Source organism: Crocuta crocuta, unplaced genomic scaffold (assembly GCF_008692635.1).
Source record: "Crocuta crocuta isolate KB4526 unplaced genomic scaffold, BGI_CrCroc_1.0 scaffold303, whole genome shotgun sequence".
Classification (NCBI taxonomy): domain Eukaryota; kingdom Metazoa; phylum Chordata; class Mammalia; order Carnivora; family Hyaenidae; genus Crocuta; species Crocuta crocuta.
In genome coordinates, this window is record NW_027528276.1 from 399,620 (window position 1) to 426,069 (window position 26,450).

A 26,450-nucleotide genomic window follows, 5' to 3' on the forward strand; every position below is an offset into this window, starting at 1 on the left:
ACCGGCCCGCCGCCCGCCCCCCGCCGCTCACCATCTGCTCGGACGTGGGAGCCGAGATCTGCTCCGAGAGCTTGGCCGCGCCGGTGAGCGCGAAGAAGCCGCCCAGCAGGACGCGGAGAGCGGCGAGCCAGAGCGCCATGGCCGCGCAAGCTCTCCCGGAGGGAAGGAAAAGGAAAGGAAGGGAGGGGAGAGAGGAGCGGAGAGTTGGAGAGGCCCTGCCGAAACCCGCCCCCTGCCGCCCGCTGGGTTCCTCCCTCCCCAGGGCGGCCTGAAGACTGGCGCCAGAACCTCCCGTTCCTCGCCCACCCACCCCAGACTGTTGCCACCCTCTTTTGTGGCCCTCACCTGTTGCGAGAGTAGACAGCCTTCAGGCAGGGCATCCCCATCTCTCAGATGGGGGCACTGAGGCCCACTGGCTCAACTGACTGGATGAGCCCCCTTTGAATTCAAGGGACGTCTCTTGTCTCCTAATCAGTATGGACAGAGTAGAGTCTGACAGGAGCATCCATCTACACGTGCCTCGGAGAAGACCGGGTTTCGTTCCTGCCCGAGCCACCCTGGCTTTGGGATCTGAGCTGCCACCTAACCTCCTCGGGCCTATTTGCGGATAAGCCTGTTCTCCTGAGGAACAGGCCTAGCACAATGCCTGGCACCTGTAAGAGCTCAAACGTTATTTGTAAATTAGTAAGTTATGAAATCATTAGTAATAAATCAGTAACAAGTAGTTACTAATTGTTTTCCATCTTTAAAATATATTTCTCCTGGGGCGCCTGGGTGGCTTACTCGGTTAAGCGTCCGACTTTNGCAGCAATGGGAAGAGAGACTTGCACTAACAAAATCCTACAGGCCGCTCCTGGCCCATATGCAATTACCTAGAAATCAGTCTAGACCTGGATGGACAAACTGTGGGCCAAAGTTAGTCAGCTGTCTGGTTTTTTCCACTCCCTCCCCCTCTCCCTCCCCAGCTATCAATGTTTGTTTACAACATTGTTTACATTTTTTAACGATAAAATTTTTAAGGCAGCTTTCATGACACGTGAGAACTATATGAAATTATTTCAATGTTCATAAATAAAGTTTTATTGAAACACAGCCACACTCGTTTGCATAGTGCCTACAGCTGCTTGTGTGCTGTAAACCCAAAATTTAGTACCTGGCCTGCAAAACCTAAAGCATTCACTGTCTGACCTTTTATGCAAAAAGTGTGCCAAGCCCTGATCTAGAGAGCCAGAGAAACCCCTACAAGGGGTCTCTAACTCTCCTGCAGCTTCTACTGATTAGCCAGGCCACTTAGATCTTTGTTTTCTACCTACCCACAACCTGCTGGGGTGGGCGGCTGCCTGGCTGAAGACTGCAATGTCCCATGTGCTTCTAAAGGCCAAGCAGATTAACATCCAGGTGTGCTAATACATTATAAACAGGCTTTTTGTGGCCTTCACTTTTGCCCCTAATCAAGATGATCCAATCAATCAAATAGCTAAATTCTCTGACTTGGACTATTAAAATTATAATATATAACTAGGCATAGATGCACAATTATTAAATTCCTCAAAAAAAGAAAAATTATTAAAACACGTAATCACTGAAAACACATATCCACATTAGGAAATTATATTTTAGGATACTTGTAAAAAATTTAACACAAAATTATAGACTTTGATAATTAGCAACACCCATGTTACTATTCTTTCTCCTTTACTAATTTTTCTATCCTTGGAATTAAAGATGTGACTGCAAGTCTTAGAGCAGGACCAGAAACCAACAGATTTCTTTGTTTTGACTCAGTCAAAGCGGAAAATGTAGCATCACATAAATAAATAGTTGAAAAAGGCAATAAAAACTTCATTGCCTTTTCATGAAGTTCTGGGTAATTTGTCTTTGCATTTATCCAAAACTGAGTTACAGACATTGACTTAAATACAGACTGTAATTCCAAATCTGAAGATAACTGTACTAGTTTTTCTTCTTCGAAGTTCGTGAGATTAGTATTTTTGTAATTCATAAAAGGATTAATTATCCACAAATTTCCTGAACGCAAGTCTTCTTCTGGTGGGTAACAGTCATTGAACATTTGACAAAGTCCTTCCAGGTGCTCAAAAATAATGCTTGCAATGCCTCTCATATTTAAGTCTGATGAGTTTAAGAATTCGGAAAATGAAGGGAACATATCATAATCATTCTCCTGTGTGCGCTTCAACCACATTTTTAACTTTTCCTTAAATATATCCATTTTATTATACAAATTGAAGAGAGTAGTCATAGTTCCTCGGAGACTTAAGTTGAGTTCATTTATGAGTGAGAAAATATCTGATAAATAGGCCAGCTTTGCAACCCATTCCTCATCAAGAAAATACTTGGCCAAATCTGAATGCTTTTGGTTTAAAAAAATTTCAATTTCATGTCGTAATTCAAATAATCTTGTTAAAATTCTCCCTCTTGAAATCCAACGTACTTCAGCATGAAGTGGTAGATTCACATGCTCAGACCCCATTTCTTCATACAAAATTGTTAACATTCGTGAATCTGATGCATTGCTCTTTATAAAACTTAAAATTTGTGCTGACTGCAAAAGAATTTTATGTAAGCATGGAGACAACTTTTCTGCTGCTAAATGTTCACGGTGAATAAAACAGTGTGTAAATGTCACTGTATTCGTGGCAATTTCTTGAATTTTTGCCCTTAAACCAGAACACCTGCCAGTCATGCTTGCAGCCCCATCGGTGCAGAGACCAACACAATGTTTCCAATTCAGAGACTTACTATCAATATATTTATTTATTAGGTCAAATATTTCAAAACCAGTAATTTGAGAAGGCATTTCAATGCAACACAGTAATTCTTCTTTTATATCACTGCAATCATAATCAATGAAACGAATATAGCACAAAAGAAGGGTGATATTTGAGATTTCCGATGATTCATCTACTTGAAGGGCAAACCACTTTGATTTTCTGACTTTTTGAATCAGCTGATCTTCAATGTCTGCAGACAACTCATCAATCCTGTGTCCAATCGTGTTATTAGAAAGAGGAATGGTTTTCATTTTGTCTCCAGCACTTGAACCCAAAACTTCTGAACACATTTCTACTAAATACGGTTTAATTAATTCTTCAGCGATGGAGAATGGCTTCTTGCTGGCAGCAATTTGGAAAGCAATTAAATAAGAAGCTTTCACAAGTGACTTTTCAACTAGTAAACACTTTTTTAAAGAACTATTTTGACATTCCATTTCAAGAGATTTTTGTTCAAAAAAATCTACTGGTTTGTTTTCTAATTCTGAGTGTTTTGTCTTCAAATGATGAGAAAGATTTGCTGGCTTCATGTTTTCAGTAGATAAGATTTCTCCACAAATGACACATTGTGGCCTTGGTGAACTTTCTTTTGATCCTGGACAGATAATAAAACCAACTTTTAAATATTCCGCATCATAAGTCTGGAAAAAACCTATTCTTTTTTTCTTTGCAGGTGGAGAATCAAGTTCCGCATCATTTTTCTCATTAGGCATAGGTAAATCTGAATGAAATATTTGAATCACTGTTATTTTCAAGAAGAAATAAGCAATACTCTTTGTTTTCCCCCACACATTTAAAATTTATCTTTTTTTACTATATTTGTCAAAAGAATACACTAAAATGGAAACACAACCCACGATACTTTCATGGTGCCTTTATTAAAAACTGAATTTCTCCTTGCCCAAAACTTGGCCACTGACTAGACCAAAACTAGGCTGTAATACATGAACTAGGAATGCTATGTATTCCACAGATTACTGTAATTAGGGCTGAAATCCACAGGATCCATCAAATTAAGAATAAATTATTTTACTTTTTTGAATTTCAGAAAAAGAGAAAACGTTTTTTTAAAAAGTTAACATTTGGTGAATCTAAATGAAGGATATATTAATGTTCACTGAGCCACATTTCCAATCATCCTGAATTTTGAAATTTTTTCAAAATTAAAGTTGAAGGAAAAAGTAAGGGTTAATTTGTAGTTTTAATACCCAGTGTCAATGAGGGTAAAGAGAAATGGGTGTTCTCAAACACTGATGTAATTTTCAATTTTGCAACACATATCAAAAGCCTTAAAAATCTATGATAGCTTTTGACTCTGAAATTCTGCTACTTAGGATTTATCCTAAAGACCTAATTAGACAAGTGAACAAAGATCCATTTACACAACTTAACTGAATACTGTTTATAACATTAAGTAACTAAAAGCGATCTAAATGTCAATCTTAGGGGGATGGATAGGTACATACATTGGAATCTATGCATCCACTAAAAATCTCAATGTGTATTTAAATTTATGTTGACATTAAATATTTCTGATGAGCAATGTCAAAGGAAAAAGTAGTTCAAAACAGTATATCTTAAACAATCGTATCTAGAAATTTTTAAAAAATGTATAAGGACACACATACCTATACATATAGATGTCCACAGATCCTTTACTACCTTCCACATGTGAATGTATACAGAATATAAATTCATGTACACAGAGTATATCATTTTAACAGGAATATAAAACAATCAAATTTACTTTGGAAGGAAAACATGATTTTCCTGGACTCCTACTAAAAGAAAGGCACCCTACAGAAAAACTCAAGATTATTTGTTGACAGATTATACTTTTATATAAACTATATATATTCTGTATAGTAAAAATATCATTAAAAACAAAAATCAAAAAATGCTTTGGGCAAAGTAGGCTATGCAAGTAACTGAAAACATAAGGGTAGTGGCAGTTAACATGGATTGGGGCAACAATAGTTTATAGCCTTTCCAAGTATTGAGCCCAAGTCATTTTCCTGATCACCAATACCTCAGACACCGTTATACTTTTAGTAAATGACAAATCAATTCACAGTGTTTTTAAAAAGAAGAACTAAGGTTAAATCATTAATGCTTTTAAAGAAATTTGTATCATATGATAGTCTGTACATTGGAAAAACAGCAGTGCAGAGATGTCGGTCCACTCTACACATAATGCTGTGTGTGCAGATGGATTCAATTTAGTAGTTACTAGTGTTAATGACAATAATTATAAAAGGAATAAATTAGATGTTCACAGTATGTGATCTACGAATTAATGTTTTCACATTTAAGAAACTGTAAATGATTTTCTTTGCCTTTCTTAAAAAAACAAATACAAACAAAACAGAATAACTTCCCACATATGCAGAGCATAAGGATACATACCTGTCTGACATTCCCTGTGTTGTGTATGTGGTTTGCAAGAGATGGCCTTGGTCTGTGTGACAGGCTTGCACAATACTGCTTTATTCTTTAAAACCTTGGAAGACTGGGAAGTTAGAAGTTTCATGGCATCTATCTGTGTGCTTCCCTAGTTAAAAGCAAATTCAGAAACCAAAAATATGTTTTTTAGTACCTTAACACTGACCAGAATCACTATCAATTGAAAGGTGGCACATAGCAAAAGAAACAGAATTCCTGTGAAAGAGTAGTTGCAATTAAGAAGTTACTTTGGGGGGGCGCCTGGGTGGCTTAGTCGGTTAAGCATCCGACTTTCANGTAAGGACAATCAACACAATGGAAACAATCTTTGCTCATTAGGACAACTGGCTATTCAGAAAAATTAGATCCAACTCATACTTTATGCAAAAATATATTCCATTATTGATTCAAGACCTCAACATGAAAAAAATGAAACTTTAAAATCATTGGCAAGGGAGTGGCTAGCTGGCTCAGTCAGCAGGGACTCTTAATCTCAGGGTTGTGAGTTCAAGTCCCATGTTGGGATAAGAGATTACTTAAAAATAAAATATTTTAAAAATAAATAAAACAAAAAAATAAGATAAAATCACTGGAGAACTTTCAAATGACCAGAAGAGGAAGTATTCTTAAATGAAACACAAGAGTTATAAACAAAATAGAAAAGACTAATACATTTGACTATCTTGAATTTTTTTTTTTTTTTTTTACAAATAAAGGTCTTTATAAAACAAAGTTGAAAGCTAAGCAACAGAGGTAGAGAATATATTTAACAGGCGCTTGGGTGTCTCAGTCGGTTGAGCATCCGACTTAGGCTCAGGTCATGATCTCACCATTCATGGGTTTGTGCCCTGCATTGGGCTCTGTATTAACAGCTCAGGACCTGAAGTCTGCTTTGGATTCTGTATCTCCCTCTCTCTCTGCCCTCTCCTGCTTGTGCACTCTCTCTCTCAAAAATAAAAATAAAACATTAAAAAAAGAGAGAGAGAAAGAATGTACTTAAGCATGTTTGTTGGAGTGCCTGGGTGGCTCAGTTGGTTAAATGTCCAACTTCAACTGAGGTCATGATCTCGCAGTTCGTGAGTTCAAGCCCCACATCAAGCTCTATGCTGACAGCTCCAAACCTGGAGCCTGTTTCAGACTCTGTGTCTCCCTCTCTGCCCCTTCCCCACTTGCACTCTATCTCAGTCTCTGTCTCTCTCAAAAATAAATAAAAATTTAAAAAAACTTTTTAATAAATAAAACATGTTTTTCATTCAAAAAGTATTTACAGAATGTTTAATGTAATCCAGGAACTATTCTAAGCCCTGGGGATACAGCAAAAAAAAAAAAAAAAAAAAAAAAAAAAAAAAANTTTATGGGCTTTACATTCCATAGGGAGACACAGAAGATAAACAAGTAAAGCCAATATATACTGTATAATTCCAGGTAGTGACAAGTGCTATGAAAGAAAGCAAGCAGGGTAAGGAAATGGAGACTGATGGTGTGGAGAAGGGGTATTTTTGGAGTAAATATTTGAGCAGAGCTATTATGAACTCAAAAGAACAAACCACACAAAGGCCAGAAGTCAGAAGACTCCAAGCAGGGGGATTACAGATGCAAAAGCTCTGAAATGGGAGAGTGTAGCATGCTTTAGGAACATCAACAAGAACAAGGCTGAAATAAAGTAAGCAGGGGCTAGAATGAAATGTTTGAAGAGGCTGGCAGAAGTCAAATTGTATAGGATCTTGAAGGTCTTAATTTCAAAAACAGTAAGAAATTAGGACTGTATTTCAAATACGATGGAATGCCACTCCAGATTATGTTTAAATTTACTTCTTAAATAAGTAATAGATATAATAATTTTGAATTATGTAATGATACAAAAGGTATAAAAGTATATACATGAAAAGTAAGTCTTCCACCCATCTACCCTCTATCCAGACTTAACCTTGAACACAACCACTGTTAACAGTTTTGCTTTGCTTTTTTTAAGTTTATTTATTTATTCTGAGAGAGAGAAAGCACATATGTGAGCAGGAGAGGCCCACAGAGAGGCAGAGAGATAGAGAATCCCAAGCAGGCTCCACACTGTCAGTCCAAAGCCTGATGCAGGGCTCGAACCCACACACTGTGAGATCATGACCTGAGCCAAGATCAAGAGTAGGACACTTAACCAACTGAGTCACCCAGGCAATCCCCTAGTTTCTTACACATCCTTCTAGAGGTGGTCTATGTAATTAAGTAAACTGTCTATGTAATTAAATGCTACAAATTGGTGGCATATTATTAATGAGGTTCTAGCACTGTGCACTATACTTATTAGCAAGCTATCCTAGAGGTATCTTTACATAACTTTGTATAAAGCTGCCCTAATAACAGCTTTACATATTGAATGCATTACAGGTAATCTGAAGAGTCTCTGCTGCTGAATACTGAATGTTAAAAACATCTGCTATTACAAACAATGCTTTAATAAATACCCCTACATATAAATTAGTTCTACACGTGCTAGTATATTTATAGAATAAGGTATTTTAAGTATAGTTTGGTGGGTCAGAAGATTTTAATTATGTTGATACAGTCAAACTGCTTTCCATAGAAGCACACTGTATCATATTATATGACCTTCAGCAATGTACGTGAGCCTGTTTCCCAACACTCCAGTTAATACAGTATTTATGAAACTTTTTGTTACTTCTCAATAAATGAAAAATGATGTAACAGTCGTGTGGTTAGGTATTTTTCATGTTTAAGCATTATTAGTGTTTTCTCTTCTGTAAAATATCTACTCCTATCCTGTGCCATTTTCCTTTAGCTTTTAAAAAATTTCTAAAAAGTTAAAAACAAAGGGGGGGGGTGGTGGATGGGCCCTGAGTGGCTCAGTTGGTTAAGTATCCGATGGCACAGGTCATGACCTCACAGTTCAGGAGTTCTAGCCCCACATCAGGCTCTCTGCTGTCAGCACAGAAGCCTGCTTCAGAACCTCTGTCTCCCTCTCTCTGCCCCTCCCCTGCTCACACTTTTCCTCTCAAAAATAAACATTTAAAAGTTTAAAATTTTTCCATGCATAATTTTTTGAGTAATGTAACATGTGACATAAAATTCAAAGATTTCAGTATTAAACATGAAAATATACTAATTCCCCTCTTAAAATTCTGCCTCATTCATTCAGTTCTCCTTTGAGGCAACCACTATTATCTACTCATTGGCTGCCTTCCAGAGCTTTCTATATACATATATAGGCATGTGCAGTTTATGTGTGCGGGGGGTGTGTGTGTTTAAAACACAAATGGCAGTTTGCTTTGGTCTTTTTCATTTATTATATGAGACCCACTCTATGTCTGTACATATATAGCTACCACATTCTTTTTAAGTGCATAGTTTTCTACTGTATGGATATAGCATATTTATTTTAACTATAATCCCCAAAGAGCTACTATATATGCTTGTGCAGGGAACTCCAATTACCAGGCCACAGGACTAAGTATGACCTAGGAGAGGGGTATATTTCAGGTTCTACCCATGTAGGCCTATTTTTTTTTTTTCTAGTTCACACAGTTACTCAGAATGAACCCACAATGGCCCTGACTACTGATCAAACAATGTGGTTGTTTTTAAGCTTTCGCTACTACAAACAATGCTGGAATCATCCCTGTACATACTTCAATTTATAAATGTGTAAAATGTATCTGAGATAAACTCCTAAAAATGGAGTTCCGTGGTAATATGGTATTTACATTTTAAATTTTAACAAGTTTTACTAAATTGCTCTCTAGCAGTTTCACCAACTGCAATAGACAGTATGTAAAAATGCCTTAACAGTGTTATCCATCATTTTTATCACTGCCAATCTAATAAAGCTGGAATTTCTCTAATTTCGAAGTTGAATATCTTTGCATATGTTTAAGAATAATTTTTATTTCCTAGTCTGTAAACTGATGGATCAGGATTTTTGCCCATTTTCCTAATGGGTGCTAGGTCTTTTTATTGATTCATAGAAGCTCTTTATATATGGAAAAACTGGCCTTTTATGACATGAACTGCAACCTTATAATATTTTTCATGTCTTCGACTTTGAAACGTAGCTGAATTGCCATAACAACTCTTTATGGCTTCTGGATTTTGTGACACATTTAGAAAGACTTTCTCCACTTCCATATTAAAATTCTTTCCTGTTTCTTCCCTACTACTTTATTACTTTTTTACACTTAAATCTTTTCTCCCTCTGGACTTCATTTTAGTGTAATTTTTAAGGTAGAAATCCAATTGTATTTTTTTCCATATGTATACTTAGTTGTGACAACACTGTTCATTGAATAATCTATATTTCTCCTACTGACCTGAACTGCTACCTTTATTATTTCTAAATCTGTATATATATTTAGGTCTATTTCTGGACTTCTGAGTTCATGGTTTCAGTATCAGTTGTTTTATCTTCCTAGCTTCATAAAACTTACAGTTTTACTAGACTTTTGGAAACTAGCTCTTCCCCCCCTTCTTTATTCTTCTTTTACAGAATTTCACTGAAATTCTGTTTTTAAGCAGTGGAGTGACACAATCTGATTTAAAATCATTCTGCTAACAATGTTGGGGGGGGAATGCAAAGAGCAAGAATGCAAGCAGAAAGGCAGGTAGGAGGTCACTGAAATGAATCAGAGAAAAGATGACACTGCCTCAAGGGAGGTAGCAGTAAGAGTGGTAAGAAGTAAGGAACACTAGAGAGAAAGTCTGGGGGGAATAAATGGGTTCCGATTTAGACATATTACTTGCATGGCCTTTAATCATCTAAGTGTATATGTCAAGTATATGTATTCAGTTGGATACATGAATCTGGAGCTCAGATGTCATAGCAAGATAAATAAATCTGGGAATAAGCCACCATCTAGGTTGTGTTTAAAAACCACAGAACTGTATTGAGTCCCCAGGAAGATTGAGAAAAAGGACAAGTATGCTGACCTAGAAGATGAAGAAGGTGTTTCAAGAAGAAAGGGAGATCAACTGTATCAAATGTTACTGAAGGATAGGTTAAACAAGAACTGAAAATTGACCACTGGACTTGCAAACTAAAGGTTCATGGCAACCTTGACAAGAGCAATTTCTTTTTTTCCATAATGTTTACTTATTTAAAAAAAAAATTAATGTTTTTTATTTATTTCTGAGAGAGAGACAGGGTGAGCAGGGGAGGGTCAGAGAGAGAGGGAGATATAGAATCTGGAGCCTGCAGATTCTGGGTTTCCCTCTCTCTCTGACCCTCCCCTGCTCACGCTGTCTCTCTTTCAGAAATAAATAAAACATTAAAAAAAAAAAAGAATGGTGCAGACAAAGCCTGACTTAAGTGCCCTAAGGAAAGATAACAGATAAGGAAATGGAGGCAGGAAGTAGAGGTCACCCCTAGGGGAATTTTTCTAAAATGCAGAGAAATAGGATAATAGCTGGAGGGCTCTGGTGTTAAAATATTTTTTACAGATATTAAGTATTACTACTTTTTTTATGTCGATGAAAATGAGTAGAAAGAGGTGGGGACAAATCCAGAATATATAAAGAAACTCCATAAATCAATAAGGAAAAGATAATTCCACACAAAAATGGGGAAAAATTAAGAATAGGAAATGAAAAGAAAATTCAAATATTCAAAAACACGGTAAAGTAAAAGTGTAAGTAAAATTGCCAGTTATCAGTGACATGCAAAATAAAATAAGGTATTACTAAACAGACTAACCAAAAAATGTTTAAACCTGACAACATTAAATGATAGCAAGACTGTGGGAAAGGGGTACTATCATAAACTCTGGTGGGAATAAAAACTGAAACAGCCATTTTGAAAACAAAAATGGAAATACTCTTTGACTTCAAAACTCTACTCCTCCATATCTACACCAGACAAACACCAGCACATGTGCACAAGGAGACGTATACAAGGAAGTTCACTGTAGCAGAGACTTTTTTTCAATAGTCAAAACCTGGAAGCAACCCAATGTTCATCAATAAAGCAATGGATAAATAAAATGCATTACTTTCATACAATACTATACAGCAGTCAATGAACTAATAATAAATGAATTCAGTAAAGTCACAGAATACAAAATTAACAGACAAAAATCAGTTGCATTTCTATACACTAATAAAGAGCTATTAGAAAAAGAAACTTAAAAAACAATCCCAACTCACAACTGCATCAAAAGGAACAAAATATCTACAAATAAATTTAACCAAACAGATGAAAGATCTGTACTCTGAAAAGTATAAGATACTGATGAAAGAAACTGAAGAAGATACAAATAAATGGAAAGCAATACCACAGACTGGAAGCAATTCTTCCAGCTCATAGACTGGAAGAATTAATATTGTTAAAACATCCACACTACCCAAAGGAATCTACAGGTTCAATGCAATTCCCATCAAAATACCAACAACATCTCTCACAGAACTAGAAAAATCTTAAAATTTGTATGGAACCACAAAGACCCTGAACAGAATCTCGAGAAAGACCCTGAATAGAAATCTTGAGAAAGAAGAACAAAACTGAAGGTATCACACACTCCCTGATTTCAAACTACAAAGCTATAGTAACCAAAATGGTATGATACTGGCATGAAAACAGACATAGAGATCAATCGAATTGAATAGAGAACCAAGAAATAAACCCACTCATATATGGTCGATCAATGACAAAGAAGACAAAAATATACAATGGGTAAAAGATAATCTCTTAAAAACGGGAATAATACCTGCAAAAGAATGAAACTGGACCACTAACTTAAACCACATAGGAAAATAAATTCAAAATGCATTCAAGACTCGAATTGAGTGAGCTGAAATCATAAAACGCCTAGAAGAAAACATAGGCAGTTAGCTATTTTTTTTTTAATTTTTTAAGTTTATTTATTATTTATTTTGAGAGACAGCATGAGTGAGGGAGGGGCAGAGAGCGAATCCCAGGCAGGCTCCATGCTGCCAGGGCAGAGCCCAACTCAGGGCTCGAACCCACGAAACTGCAAGATCATGACCTGAGCCAAATCAAGAGCAGACACTTAACCCACTGAGTCACGTAGGCATCCCAGAAGTTAGCCATTTGACATAAGTATCAGCAACATTTTTTTGGACCAACCTCTTCAGGCAAGAGCAACAAAAGCTAAAATAAATAAATGGAACTACATCAAACTAAAAAGCTTCTACAGAGAGAAGGAAATGACCAACAAAGTGGAAAGTCAATCTACCGAATGCGAGAAGATATTTGCAAATCATGCATCTGATAAGGGAATAATATCCAAAATGCAGGAAGAACTTATATAACTTAATATCAAAAAAATAAACAACACAATTAAAAATGGGCAGAGGACTTGAATAAGCATTTTCCAAAGAAAACATACAGATGGCCAACAGATATATGAAAAGATGATCACATCACTATCAGGGAAATGTAAATCAAAACCACAATGATTTATCACCTCAAACCTGTCAGATTAGATATTACAAAAAAAACAAAAAATGACAACTGTTGGCATGGATGTAGGAAAAAAACCCTCACGCATTGCTAGTGAGAATATATATTGGTGCAAGCACTGTGGAAAACAGTATGGAGTTTCCTCAAAAAGTTAAAAATAAAACTCCCATATGATCTAGCAATTCCACTTCTGGGAATGCATCCAAAGAAAATCAAAACACCAAAGTGAAGAGATACATGCACCCCTATGTTCACTGCAGCATTCTTTACAATAGCCAATATATGGAAGCAACCTAAGTGTTCACTGATGAATGGAAATGGAAATGTGATACACACACACACTGGAATATAACTTAGCCATAAAAAAGAATGAAATTTGCAACAACACAGACGGACCCAGAGGGTATTATGTGCACTGAAATAAATCAAACACAGAAAAACAAATACCATCTGATTTCAATTGTATGTGGGATCTAAAAAACAAAACAAATGAGCAAACAAAACAAAACAGAAACAGATTCCTAGATAGAATTTTTGGTTATCAGAGAGAGGGAGAGGTTGGGAGGGGAGGGAGGCAAAACAGGTGAAGGGGATTAAGAGGTACCAATTTCCAGTTATAAAATAAATAAACCACGGGGATGTAATGTACAACATAGGGAATATAATCAATAGAGATATAACTTTGTATGGTGACATATGGTAACTACGACTTACTGTGGGAATCATTTTACAACGTATAAAAATATCAAATCACTATTATGTACTGATGTATTCGTGAAACTAATAAGATACTACATATGAATTATACTTCAATTTAAGAAAAAACATAAGTTTTAGAAGAAAAATATAAAAAGAGAGAATAACACTAAGCAAATAAGCCCAATCTAACAATGGTTAATTCTCAATGGTGAATATGGAAACCAACTTGACAATAAACTATTTGTTAAAAAAAAAAAAAAAATTCTCAATGGTGAGAATACTGTAAAGCAGGAGATGGCAAAGTTTGGAGTAGACCAAGTTCAGCCCACTACCCACTTTTGTAAATAAAATTTTATTGGAACGCAGCCACTCATTTATGGACTGCCTATGGTTACTTCTACACAATAGCAGAGATGAGGAGTTGCAACAGAGTTTGTACGGCCTATATAGTCTAAAACATTAATACCTAGAAAGTCTGCTGACTTGTGCAATTTTTTTTAAGTTTATTTCTTTATTTTGAGAGAGAGAGTGTGTGTGAGCACAGGTGGAGGGTGAGAGAGAGAGAGAGAGAGAACGAATCCCAAGGAAGTCCCACACTGTCAGCATGGAGCCTGATGCAGGGCTCAACCCATGAACCATGAGATCATGACCTGAGCCAAAAATCAAGAGTTGGACGCTCAACCGACTGAGCCACCCAGGTGTCCCGACTTGTGCAGATTTTCTTCTCTGTCCTTTTCTATATCTCACCTTCCCCTGAAATTTAAGACTATTTAAATAACTCTTATTTTCATTTTATTTTTTTTTACATTTATTTATTTTTGAGAGACAGAGTATGAGGGGAGGAGGGGCAGAGAGAGAAGAAGACACAGAATCTGAAGCAGGCTCCAGGCTCTGAGCTATCTGTCAGCACAGAGCCTGATGCGGGTCTCAAACCCACGAATCCCCAAGATGATGACCTGAGCTGAAGTCGGACACTTAACTGACTGAGCCACACAGGCGCCCCAAGACTATTTAAATAACTTGAAGGAGAGTTACACTGAAGTCCCAGAGAATCAAAGAAGATTCTAAAACTTTCAGGTTTTTTTTAATTGTAAGAGTACTACATTATTTGTTTTTTGGATAGACTAAGCTGAAAACGTTAATCAGAGCTTTTCTATAACACAGTTTAAATGACTGGTGAATTATAGAGGTACTCCACATAGGGAAAAAATATATAGGGCAGTCATATTTAATATGAGGGATGTATTCTTGGAAAACCCAGAATAATTCAAAACTAACTGTCCCATACATATAGAGAAAGGATGCATTCTCAGGATTCATAAATTTGCAACCAATATAGAATATTTTTATAATATATACTAATAACATTAGTATAAAATTTATGCCTTTATTAATTATACAGTTATGTGCTTAATAACAGAATTAGTAATTCTGCAATAATTAATCATGTAATTTAAAAATATAATTTAATATATAATACACAATATACAAATAAGTACAAAGTTAACTTAATGATATTGCATTAACTACTGTAGTATCCTGCCTGAAAATAACTGAGTACAAGTTACCATTATCATCTTCTAACAACACAGGTAAAAGGGGAGAGTTAAAAGGTATCAAATGAGGTGCATAAGAGCACATGTACCCCAATGTTCATAGCAGCACTCTCAACAATAGCTAAAANTTAGGACAAGCTATCTTTCTACATCATGAAGAAGGCTGGTCTGAGTCCCGGGAAGACTTCTGCTAAAGAATGAATCTGATGTGGCTGGTTTCTTTGCCTCTGGGGATTTCTTGATGTGTAGACACACTGTCCATCTTTCACCCTGCCACCATGAAACAGCAATCCACATTTGGATCATTTTCTTTAATAATAGCAATTGTTGCTGGAATATGGTCAAAAGCATATGGCAGTTACTTCACTGTTGGCTGCTGTGCTGAAGGCTCAGGCTAAGTGCAGGGACCCTCTTCCAGTTACCTTTGTTCTTCTAATTCTAGCAAGTCTTCCTGTATTACTCCCTGGAGAACCACCCAAGTGAAATTTCAATATCCCCTTCACCAATCTTGCACAAATTCACCTTCTTTGTCACTATCAAGATTATCAGGTGTGAGGCTATTGTCTTCCAAGATAAAGCCTCTTTAGATTATGGTAAAGCTGAAATGTTTTGATAGCTTCAGTTAGCAGCTATAGCTTGTCTGCTCATTTTTATATTCTTATAACTTTGGTAGGCTTTAAAATTGGAAAGCCAGCCATGACTTGTCGTAAATTTTCTGGTCTCACATTTTTTATTTTTATTTTTTTAATGTTTTATTTATTTCTGAGACAGTGTGAGCAGGGGAGGGTCAGAGAGAGAGGGAGATACAGAATCTGAAACAGGCTCCAGGCTCTGAGCTAGCTGTCAGCACAGAGCCTGACAGGAGGCTCAAACCCACGAACCATGAGATCATGACCTGAGCCCAAGTGAGACTATTAACCGACTGAGCCACCCAGGCACCCTTCTCATCTCACTTTCAACTCCTTTCAAATCATCAACATTACTTCAGACCTTAGCACAGGCTTGATCTCAAGGGCGCATTATGGCAGCACTGACCTTGCAGCTGCGTTGCCAAGATTTTTTCCATTTACTCCATTACTCTTGCCTGGTTATAAGATAGGTTTTTGTGAACTAAACAATGTACCTTCTTTAATGCTTTTGGTTTTTTGAGCATGATCTCTAATATTCTGCAGGCTGCACTCTCCTAAATGAAGAGCATGGGGGATCACAGCTATGGTCTGGCCTTCACACAGAGTTTTATCACATCTAACTTTTGTTCCAAAGATACTGAATTTAGGGTATGCTTTTTCAGTACTAAAACCACTATTTACTGAACTTGAATGACATACAAAAATATTTTTAATTGTACCAAAAGCAAATGTTAAGAGAGCAACCAAAAACAGTCACCAAAAACATTAACCCAACATCCAATACATTAGGTTCATGTGATATTGATAAAGGATGATGGGAATTTTGTTTCCTGTAACATAAGACACAGGAAACATAAGACAGCCAGTCAAATTTGAAATTATGCATTTCTTGAAAATATTTTTAATTTTAGAAAGTTTCACAATACTTCAAATTGGAGACATAAAGTGGGAATTTAAATGTATTTTTAGTTTGCACTATTTTCAGCCTCACATAATTTGAAGATGCATAAAACAACATTACACTGAACTTTTTCAAGAGACTTTCCAGTCTAAAAGAAAAATACCTGAATATAGTAAAAGAGAAAAATAAGCAGCCAGATGTAATTAAGACATTACAGGACATTAAGGAGCCAGGACGCCTGGGTGGCTCAGTTCATTGAGCGTCTGACTCTTGATTTTGGCTCAGGTCATGATCACAGGCTCATGGGATCGAGCCCTGTGTCAGGCTCCACACTCAGTGTGGAGCCTACTTAACATTCCCTCTCTCTCCTTCTGCCCTCTACCCTGCTTGTGCTCTTTCTCTCTCTCTCTCTTTTAAATTTAAAAAAATAAAAAAATTAGAAATTCAGGAGCCAGAACACAAACAATGAAATATATCAGAAATGCATTCTTATTAATGTAACTTTAAAATTCCAGAACAAAATTAATGCATAATACTCTACTTTTTTTTGAAGACTAAGCTGTAAAGAGAAATGTATTCAGACACATATTAGAATACTACACCCAAAATGAAAATTAACCCAAGTGGCATTATGAGGAAAAATATTAACAATAAAACTTACGTCTTCAATGACCTTTTTTGTTGCCTCTTTAGTAACTGCACCTGTTATAAATTCAAACATACATTATTATCTTCAAAATATACAGATATAAACACTTAGACCAAAAAGTTACTTTCCTCTCACTAAGGCAGGCCAGAGTCTAGTCCAGAATTTCTCAAAGAATGGTCCAAGAAAACTGGACATCAGTATCACCTGGGATGCTTGGTAAAAACAAGGGTTCTCTCCCCAATTTCATCTCCGGTGATAAAGGCAACTATATTAAAATCACTTAGGTTTAAAAAAAAATAAATTGTACATGCCACTTCCTTCCCTACCCATGCCAATCTGCTTGCTACTCACTTCCCTCTGAGAAAAAGGGACAGGTTTCCTCACAGAAATATAAAAGTAAATATTATTAACAAGAGCTACTTAGATAACACTTACTTCTACAGTCTAACTAAATGCCTTTACATGAAATCATACCTTTTAAAACACTATTAGTGTTCCCTGTGGGCTGGGCAGGAGGTATTTTTGCCAATGACACCACACTGGTTATAACTGGTGTTGTACTTTTCCTTGTGGAAGGGAGCTCCGTTGAAGTAGTTTGCGCCTTATAAATATTTACTGATTAAAACAAAAAGGTAAGACCTAGTATAAACAAAAGGGTTACACACACACACACACACACACACACACACACACACACACACACACACACAAACCCTGTTCAACAACTAAGTTTTCAAGGAGCAGTGCAAATATCTAACTCTGTATAATGTTTTAGGATATAACATCTAACTCTGTATAAAAAGTGATTCTGGTCAGATTACCATTCATTAGGACTTAAAGACAGCCTGATTCTCTAAAATTATAAACTTCAAATGCTATTTAATAGATAAAAATATAGGTATTAACTTTAGAATTAACTGGCCTTTTCTATTAGTGAATATTAAAACTCTTCCACCTAAGTTTGCTTCAAATAAAAATTTAACATGACAATTTTTGTAAATAAGTTGGTGAAGCTGCTACCCATCCACTGGTTTGTCAACATATATTATAAAATAAAAATTCTACCACTGACCTGACTGGTCTTAGGGAATGGATGATGACATAAAAGATTGGTACATGGCATATGTGATTAAGATGATGATCAATAAGATTGCAAAGGCAGACAAGGGCCAGACTGTAAGGACAAAGCACATGGATTCTGTCAATTCAACAGCACTCCAGGCTTTGATCAGACAGCATAATATCAAATATTTTTACCCTAACTCAGAGAAGTACTTCTTCATGGAGCTACTTTAAGAATGTGCCACACATGTATTTATTCATCTAGATATTTTGACCATATTAGCTGTCCTACTTGCAAAATTATTTTATTCTTAGCCAAAAATTTTCTTGCTACCTATGAAGAACTGGTGGACTTTATTTTTTCTGATATAATTAATGTGTCGTTTCTTTTTTCCTTGGCTACAATCAAGCTCTTGATCAAATCGACGCCTGTCATAGCAATTGTATTAACATACTTCTATCCTCTCCTCCTGTTTGCCCTGATTTTCTATTTTTTTCTAGTTTATAAACTGAATAACATATATCCCTTAGTGGAAGTTATTTATGTACAGATAAATTCAACCAAAAGCAATCAAATCTAATTTTCCCATAAAATTAGTGTTCATACATTTATTGATTCCTTGGTGTTTTGACTATGATAACAAAAAGCATCAAGATTAATTTACCCTGAAGGGCAAATTTTAAGAATTCTTACAAGAGAGGCACCTAGGTGGCTCAGTCATTTAAGCATCTGACTTTGGCTCAGGTCAAAATCTCACGGTTTGTGGGTTTGAGCCCTGGCTCCAACTCTGTACTGATAGCTCTGAGCCTGGAGCCTGCTTTAGATTCTGTGTCTCCCTCTCTCTCTGCCCCTCCCCTGCTCTTTCTCTCTCTCTCAAAAATAAACATTAAAAATTTTTTTAAAAAAAGAATTCTTACATGAAAATTTAAGGAAATCCAGGCTATTTGAATCCAATAAAGTTTTGTTTTTATTATATTATTTACATCTGTATGTACTAATAGTATATCCTAGCACTGACATAACGATCCCATTAGCCAAGTTTAATTTTTACCTTTATTTTGTGAAAGAGAGTCATTCATAATTTGTCGATGACAAAACTCCAAGACACAAAATAAGTTACAGAAATGTTTGATGTTTCCTCGCCATTTTATGGACTCAGTTAGCTTACCCTGTCGTTTACAGCCATCACACTTGGCCATCTGAGAAAGAAATATAAGAGAAAACAGGCTTGAAACCATAAAATAATGAAAAGATAACATTAATCATAAAACCAGGAGGCACTATGAAAACAGGATACGTAAATCGGTGGAATCACAAATGCAAGTTTCCTACCTTTAAATGTTCTAGTTAAAAATGTATACACTTGGGGCACCTGGGTGGCTCACTCGGGTTAAGTATCCAACTCTTGATTTCAGCTCAGATCATGATCTCATGATTCATGAACTCAAGCCCTGAGTTGGGCTCCACGCTGATGGTACGGAGCCTGCTTGGGATTGTCTCTCCCCTTCTCCTTCTGCCCTTCCCCCATTCATGAGCACACTCTCTCTCAAAATAAATATGTATTTAAAAAAGATTTATTTGCTTCATATAGGGACCCTCCATCTAGAGAACATAAAAACTGATCTCCCATTTTCAAAATTACTGATGAAGGAATCTAAAGAAAGGCTCTATTTTTAAAAGATTAAGCAGTGACATCATGTAGTAGAAGAAAAAAATATGCAATTTGGAGTTATAAAGACATTGATTCATTCAGCAACTATTTAATTAGGTATCCTTTGTCTTGAGCATTGAGATAGGTGCCATATAATTACGATAAAGACATACTTCCCCACCAAAAAGATTATATTTTAGGGGGTAGGGAGACTGATAATTTCACTGGAGTGTCATAGATGTTGTCTATCACCTACCAGCTTCTTGAAGGACACACTACTAAACATCCCTGGATCTTATTACTCCTTTCCCTTATTTATAAACTGGTAATAAATACACCTACCTCTAAGAATTATACTGAGGATTAAATGCAGTAACACTTATGAAGTACTGGGCCTGTATTAGTAGTTCAATTAATTGTAGCTTTCATTGTTAGCCTTTCAAAAAAGTAATTCTTTAAAAAGGAAGTGGGGGGGAGCGCGCCTGGGTGGCTCAGTCGGTTAAGCATCCGACTTTGGCTCAGATCATGATCTCACAGTTCGTGGGTTTGAGCCCCGCGTCGGGCTCTGTGCTGACAGCCAGCTCAGAGCCTGGAGCCTGCTTCAGATTCTGTATCTCCCTCTCTCTGACCCTCCCCTGCTCACTCTCTCTCTCTCTCTCTCTCTCTCTCTCCCTCTCTCTCAGAAATAAATTTAAAAAACACTTTAAAAAAGAAAAAATAAAAAGGAAGTGGGTAAGGACGTTAGTCACAGTCATTTGACCAACAAAGTGAGAACAAGGTCTGACTTCAAATTCATCAGAGTACCTTCTGAATGAGAGCCACTTAAGGCAACATAGCTATGTCAAGTTTGAACTTGAAAGAACTTAGTGATAAATAAGGTCAGTGTACCTCAAGAGAAAGCAGAAGATAAAAATAAAAGGAATATATGTTCAAACAACAACAAAGCCTCCAGAAATCCTATGCTCTGTATTTCTATAAACGAAATTTCATGTTTATATTCAACTGAATTTTGCTTTCAGACCCCATAATTTATTTTTCCCATTTCTAAACACTAAATTTTACTTCACATGATCTGAACATATTTTAAGAAAATAGTTTGTACTAACTTCAGAAAGCCAAAAAGGTGTTATTACATTTACCTGATAAAATAAAACTGTAAATTTGGACATGCAATCTTCACAACAGAACTCTTCTAACTTTCCCTCCAATCGATTTTCTACCAAATTAGGGGATGTCTGTGAGCAATAACTGCACATCTTGCAGTAATTCCCCCAGCGCTCTCCAAAGTCACGGGCAGAGAGGAATTTGCAAACTGAGAACCAGAAGGGATGAAAGGAAGAAACATCAAACTTACATTAACTTGAAGGAGGTAAAGTGAGTTTCCACAGTCTCAGACACCAGTTAAGCTAATTTCTCAATGCTTAATACAATTATTTGTTTCTAGGTTAAAGGACAGTCTCTTTATTCACAAGCAAACTCATATCACTTTTCAATATACTCTAAATATTAAGCCATCTATATTCAGAAACATCAATCAAAGGTATAAAGGTTTCTTAAGCCAAGAAGCGATAATTGCTCAAGTACCCACTTTACAAGTTAGTGCAAGAACAGAAAGACCTCTCAAGTCACTGCTAAACTTATGAAGAGATGTTTTTACACTTTAACCTAATACCTTTGACCCATTTACCTTTCAAAAGTTTTGTTTTAGTTTTAAGCAATTTATTTAGATGACTGTAATTTTAAAAATCACAACTTGGCAAATCACGATCACAAATATAGTATTTAAATTTTTTCAAGTTTTTCTTTATTGAGGTTATTGTAATACTTAAAAGGATAGACTTTGAAGTGAATTAAGCATGAAAAATAAAGTGAATTAAGTATAAAATCAAGAAAAATGTCTTAAATTATACCTCATAAAGCAAAATTACTTGAAAACTAATTGTAGATTTATAGCCCAAGTCAGCATGAATTACTTTGTAACAACCACATGCTCTGTGGATAAAACTCAACTACTTGCTTTCTTTACCTTCACTACAGAATGGCTTATCAACCCCTGAGAATCGGACAGTCTCCTTTATAATTTTCTGCAGTTTACAGTAGTCACACATTGCCATAACTTTATTTTTCTTTTTGTATTCATCAGAACAAGTCTTGCCACAAAAAAGGAACATTTTACCCTGCAGAGATTTAAAAGAAAGTCATTAATACCCAATTAACAGCTGCTTTATCTTTAAGAAATCATTCTACTTCTCATTTCAAAGCAAAGTGACTGTCAAAAGATGAAAAGACAAATGCTTCTAATGGATACATTTACATTCAATCCCTTTCAATACTTCTTTTTACCTTGTAGAACAGAAGTTCTGGTTTTGTGGCAAACAGATGGTTACAGTGCTGACACTTGAGTTTAACAAGTGTACGGCTTAAAGCGACTTGCTGGGATGGGGCAAGAGGCCGGAAACGGGCTCCAGGAGAGCCGCTGACGGATGCAGGGGGACCAGCAGAGGTGTTACCTCCTCCCGTTGACACTGCTGACCCAGAGGCCGGGCTTACAACCACTTGGCCCTGAGACAGGGGCACCACTGAAGAGTTTGTTCCTTTTGGCTTGTTAAATACATTCTGAATGAACACAAAGAAGGTAAGGATTTTAGCAACTGAGAAACAACATAACTTGGTAATTTTCAATTTCTCATTTTAATAAATTGATACCTCTGACATTTTGTAAATATTTCTTAACATTTTATAAAGTAGTTCACAGAAAGGGTTTAAATGGCATATTTCAGAATAGAAGGACTGAGAAACGCAACACAAAAAGGTTTAAGACCTTGAATTCAGGCTTTCTAAACATGTCTAATATAGGGCTCCAATAAACTAGAACAAGTCCCTTCTTTCCCCCAAAAGCCCCCTCCATCTGCACTCCCCATCACAACCCAGCCTCTGATGGCTATTAAGAGAGCAGTGGCTACCAGTAGTCTCTTTCTCCCTGGTGCCAGGGACATGTATCAGGCACCTTGCCACCCCAGATGATCACTTAACTCTTTCTCTGTGTATCTCAGAGAGTGAGAAGCAAATGGAACAAGTAAATGAAGGCTATGATTCCATGTCAGCAGTCATTACGTATCTGGCCAAGGATTAAAGGGACACATGAGCACATCACCATGCCACCTACCTGAACCATTTCTTAGCTTCTGTCCTTTTGAAAAGGAGAGATCCAAGAGCAAAAGTAGGAGGGAAGGGTAGTTCCGGTAAGGACCCTGAATTTAGGAAGGCAGCACTGAATCTCAATACCTGGCTTAGATATTTTGCAGAAATGACTTCTAGGACCAGTGTTGAACACAATTTTTTTCTTTCTAACTTGAATTTACTCTTTTGTAAATATGGACCTTCAGCAGTTCACATACTGCCATACACCAATGCTGACAAGTGCTCAGGGGTAAAACACTACCCTAGCTCATACCTGGAAAGCCACCACACAGCTGGAGCTACAGAAGCTGTAGATCGCTCCATTGGACATGGCTAGGTGATACTGAGGGATTGCTGAGGTTTTACAACTATGACACGAGACCTGGACACCTTGGCAACAAAAAATAAAAACCAATGAATATGCTACTTAGATGAGTAAATGATCCAAAAGTGTATTAGGGGAATTAAAAAATATTCAGTAATATACAAAACCAAAACCAAGCAACTTTATAATGATCTGTAAAGCTAAATACAACTAATCTAAGTCCCACTGACACAAAACTAACTTGGAACTTACAAGTGTTTTTTTTTTTCCTTTCTTTTCACATATGGAATTACAAAATAAATGCCTCAACCAAGAAAATCAGTGAAAAACTATTTTCACTTACAAATCAGTTCTTTAAACTAAATCTTGGGTCTTTATTTAACCACACAGATAAATTCAGTTTGTAACAAAATGAAAGAAAAGCAGCTACGTTGTTCTTCAATAATTACTGAATCTATAAATTTACCAAGTTTAAACATTACCTGAAGAAATAACGGTCTTAACTCTATAAGCAGATAAGCAATTAATAGAGCAAAATAGCTCGGTTTTTCCTGAGTCGTTGGTAGTCTCAATCATTTCAGCAGAAGGCCTCAATGATTTCCCCAAGGCATATGGAGGAGTCTGGGCTGAATTCTATCAAGAAAACAAAATAACATTTAGATACCTAGTACAAGCACACACGTTGTTTAAGAAAAGAAAAAAGTAAAACTAACTACAACAACTGCCTTTGATTGAAATATCTGAACTCACAGGACTATGAGGCCACTCTAAGTTTAGGTTTTTTTGTAAGTTGGGATGTGAGAAAAATAAGTTCTTTCAGATCAATAATAAAAAGTAAACTGAGGAAAATTAGTTAACTACACTCACATATTAACAACAAAATACACTAAAGGTAATAAATTTAGTATCTGTTATACACTTTTCTCATTACAAATAATCTAAGACAACCAGGTAATCCATGAACCAAAGGGCCATCCTCAGCAGAGTCTTGGACATCAATCTACAATATTGTCTACCACCTTTAAGGTTATATAACCACGGGGCACCTGGGTGGCTCAGTCAGTTAAGTGTCCAACTTCCGCTTAGGTCATGATCTCATGGTTTGTGGGTTCGAGCCTTGCGTCAGGCTCTGTGCTGACATCTCAGAGGCCTGGAGCCTGCTTCAGATTGTGTCTCTCTCTCTCTCTCAAAAATAAACATTAAAAAAAAATTTTTAAGAAGGTTACATAACCAGTAAGACTCTTTAATAGGAGGAAACAGAAATGATGTTTAACTTAAATTAGAAGATCTTACAGAACTACATTTTTTAAACTGAGTTTTACAATAAAATCTGCCTATAACTTTACTCATGTTTTAAGAAAAAACAAGAATGATGGCTACCATTTATATAAATTATCAATATTATTACTTATTTAGGGCTGACCATGAGCCAGGCTCTATACTAAATACACTGTATTTAACTTACATACACTGCATCAATAGAATCCTTCCAACAACATATTGAGATACTTAAAATTTTTTTTTTAATGTTTATTCATTTTTGAGAGAGAGAGAGACATAGCATGAGCAGGGGAGGGCAGAGAGAGAGAGGGAGACCCAGAACTCAAAGCAGGTTCCAGGCTCTGAGCTGCCAGCACACAGCCCGATGAGGGGCTCAAACTCATTACCTGAGCTGAAGTCAGATGCTCAACTGACTGAGCCACCCAGGTGCCCCAAGAGATACTTTAAAAAATTATATTAATAAAAAGTTTAAATTAATTTTAACTCAAACAGAAAAGTGGGAGGTGAAACATTTCATCTCACTCCAAAGTTCCAGGCTAACTATTATACTATACTGTCACTGACACAACATAAAGTCTCTCAACAAAACATTATAGGGGGAATTAAGCAGTAGGAAAATATAAATTATAAAGTTTTACTACATCATCTTCCTGGTGAAAGAGGAATATCATTTCTGCAGTTGACAGAGTATAATACCAACACCAAAATTAGAAACAGAACTGATTTTTGGATCGTGTATATAAAAACATGGATTTTATTCTTGTGAAAACAGTAACCAAAATGCCAAAAGTGGTAACTCCTAGAAAAGGGATACTTCTCACAAATGAACGTCTGCCACCAACTACTCAGAGGAATTAAAAATAAATCAAACTTGCTAACTGAAAAAAATTAGTTACCACTTATGCTCTTTTTTAGAAAAATAACTCTTCAAAGATTTCAAATCATTCAGCAATCATTAACACCAGTTGATCTACTCAGTAACCAAATGAATCCATTATTCATTACAACAAATAAAAACTGGGTAAAGTAACTGATTAAGGCATGTTGCCAAAATAATTACAATTCATCCCAAAACACATTAAAAAACATATTTTCTAGGGGCGCCTGGGTGGCTCAGTTGGTTGAGTGTCCAACTCTTGGTTTCGGCTCAGGGCGTGATCTCACAGTTCATGGGATGATCGAGCCCCATGTGGGGCTATGCACTGAAGAGCAGAGCCTGCTTAGGTCTCTCTCTCCCTCTCTCTCTTCCTCAGCTCTCTCTCAAAATAAATAAACATTAAAAATTTTTTGTAAATATGTATTTTTTTTCTAAAAGGAAAAAGAAAAAGATATGCTTTAGATCTACTGATTTTTAACATCTTGAGCTTGTTGGCCATAGTTTTTTAAAATAACATGGAGTTTTCTTCACTTACCAATGTATCACAAAATATTTCTGACTCACAGCAAATCATGAAAGTACATTAGTGTATCATCTCACTACCACAGTCAACAGTCTCAAACCACCAGCACCTATCTCATTTTTCTACAGGGGAAACCACACCCCAAAATCAATTGATGGGAAGGGTCCACTCGTTTGTTTTGCACCTCATCCCAGCACAGCCATCCTGGAAGGAGCGATGGACGGGCCTTCATACCTGCTTATATGCTGTGACGCTTGTTGAACTAAACACCTTCTGAGACCGGCAAGGCCCCGAGCTGCTGTAGCAGTAGCCCCCACAGTTCTCACAACAGTTCATGGTGAGATTGTTGGCAGAGTGGAATTTTGAGAAACAGGCATCACTACAAAGACCATGTACCACGTTTTGATATTTAACTTCGAATCGGATCTAGGAAATAAAACACACACACATCCAAAGTAA

The 26,450-nt window shown here is 36.4% G+C and overlaps 2 protein-coding genes across 3 annotated transcripts in view; both read right to left on the minus strand.

Annotated features, from left to right (window-relative positions):
- The window catches only part of TMEM35B (transmembrane protein 35B), a 3,229-nt gene extending 3,087 nt beyond the window's left edge, over positions 1-142 (minus strand). The window contains exon 1 of the mRNA XM_077753176.1: positions 32-142. Coding sequence (XP_077609302.1) covers positions 32-139 — 108 coding nt within the window. The 5' untranslated portion in view covers positions 140-142. The remainder of the gene's footprint in view (positions 1-31) is intronic.
- Positions 143-1,595: 1,453 nt separating this feature from the next.
- Positions 1,596-26,450, minus strand: part of ZMYM6 (zinc finger MYM-type containing 6) — a 40,962-nt gene continuing 16,107 nt past the window's right edge. Inside the window, exons 6-16 of one of the 2 annotated variants that reach the window (XM_077753082.1) lie at positions 26,226-26,417; positions 23,793-23,943; positions 23,260-23,375; positions 22,149-22,421; positions 21,832-21,982; positions 20,945-21,117; positions 19,206-19,353; positions 17,566-17,706; positions 17,104-17,144; positions 5,199-5,343; positions 1,596-3,387 (exon numbers count right to left, since the gene is read on the minus strand). In XM_077753082.1, coding sequence (XP_077609208.1) covers positions 1,682-3,387; positions 5,199-5,343; positions 17,104-17,144; positions 17,566-17,706; positions 19,206-19,353; positions 20,945-21,117; positions 21,832-21,982; positions 22,149-22,421; positions 23,260-23,375; positions 23,793-23,943; positions 26,226-26,417 — 3,237 coding nt within the window. In that variant the 3' untranslated portion in view covers positions 1,596-1,681. Of the gene's footprint in view, positions 3,514-5,198; positions 5,344-17,103; positions 17,145-17,565; positions 17,707-19,205; positions 19,354-20,944; positions 21,118-21,831; positions 21,983-22,148; positions 22,422-23,259; positions 23,376-23,792; positions 23,944-26,225; positions 26,418-26,450 lie in introns of both variants that reach the window. The other variant, XM_077753081.1, reaches the window with a different exon arrangement.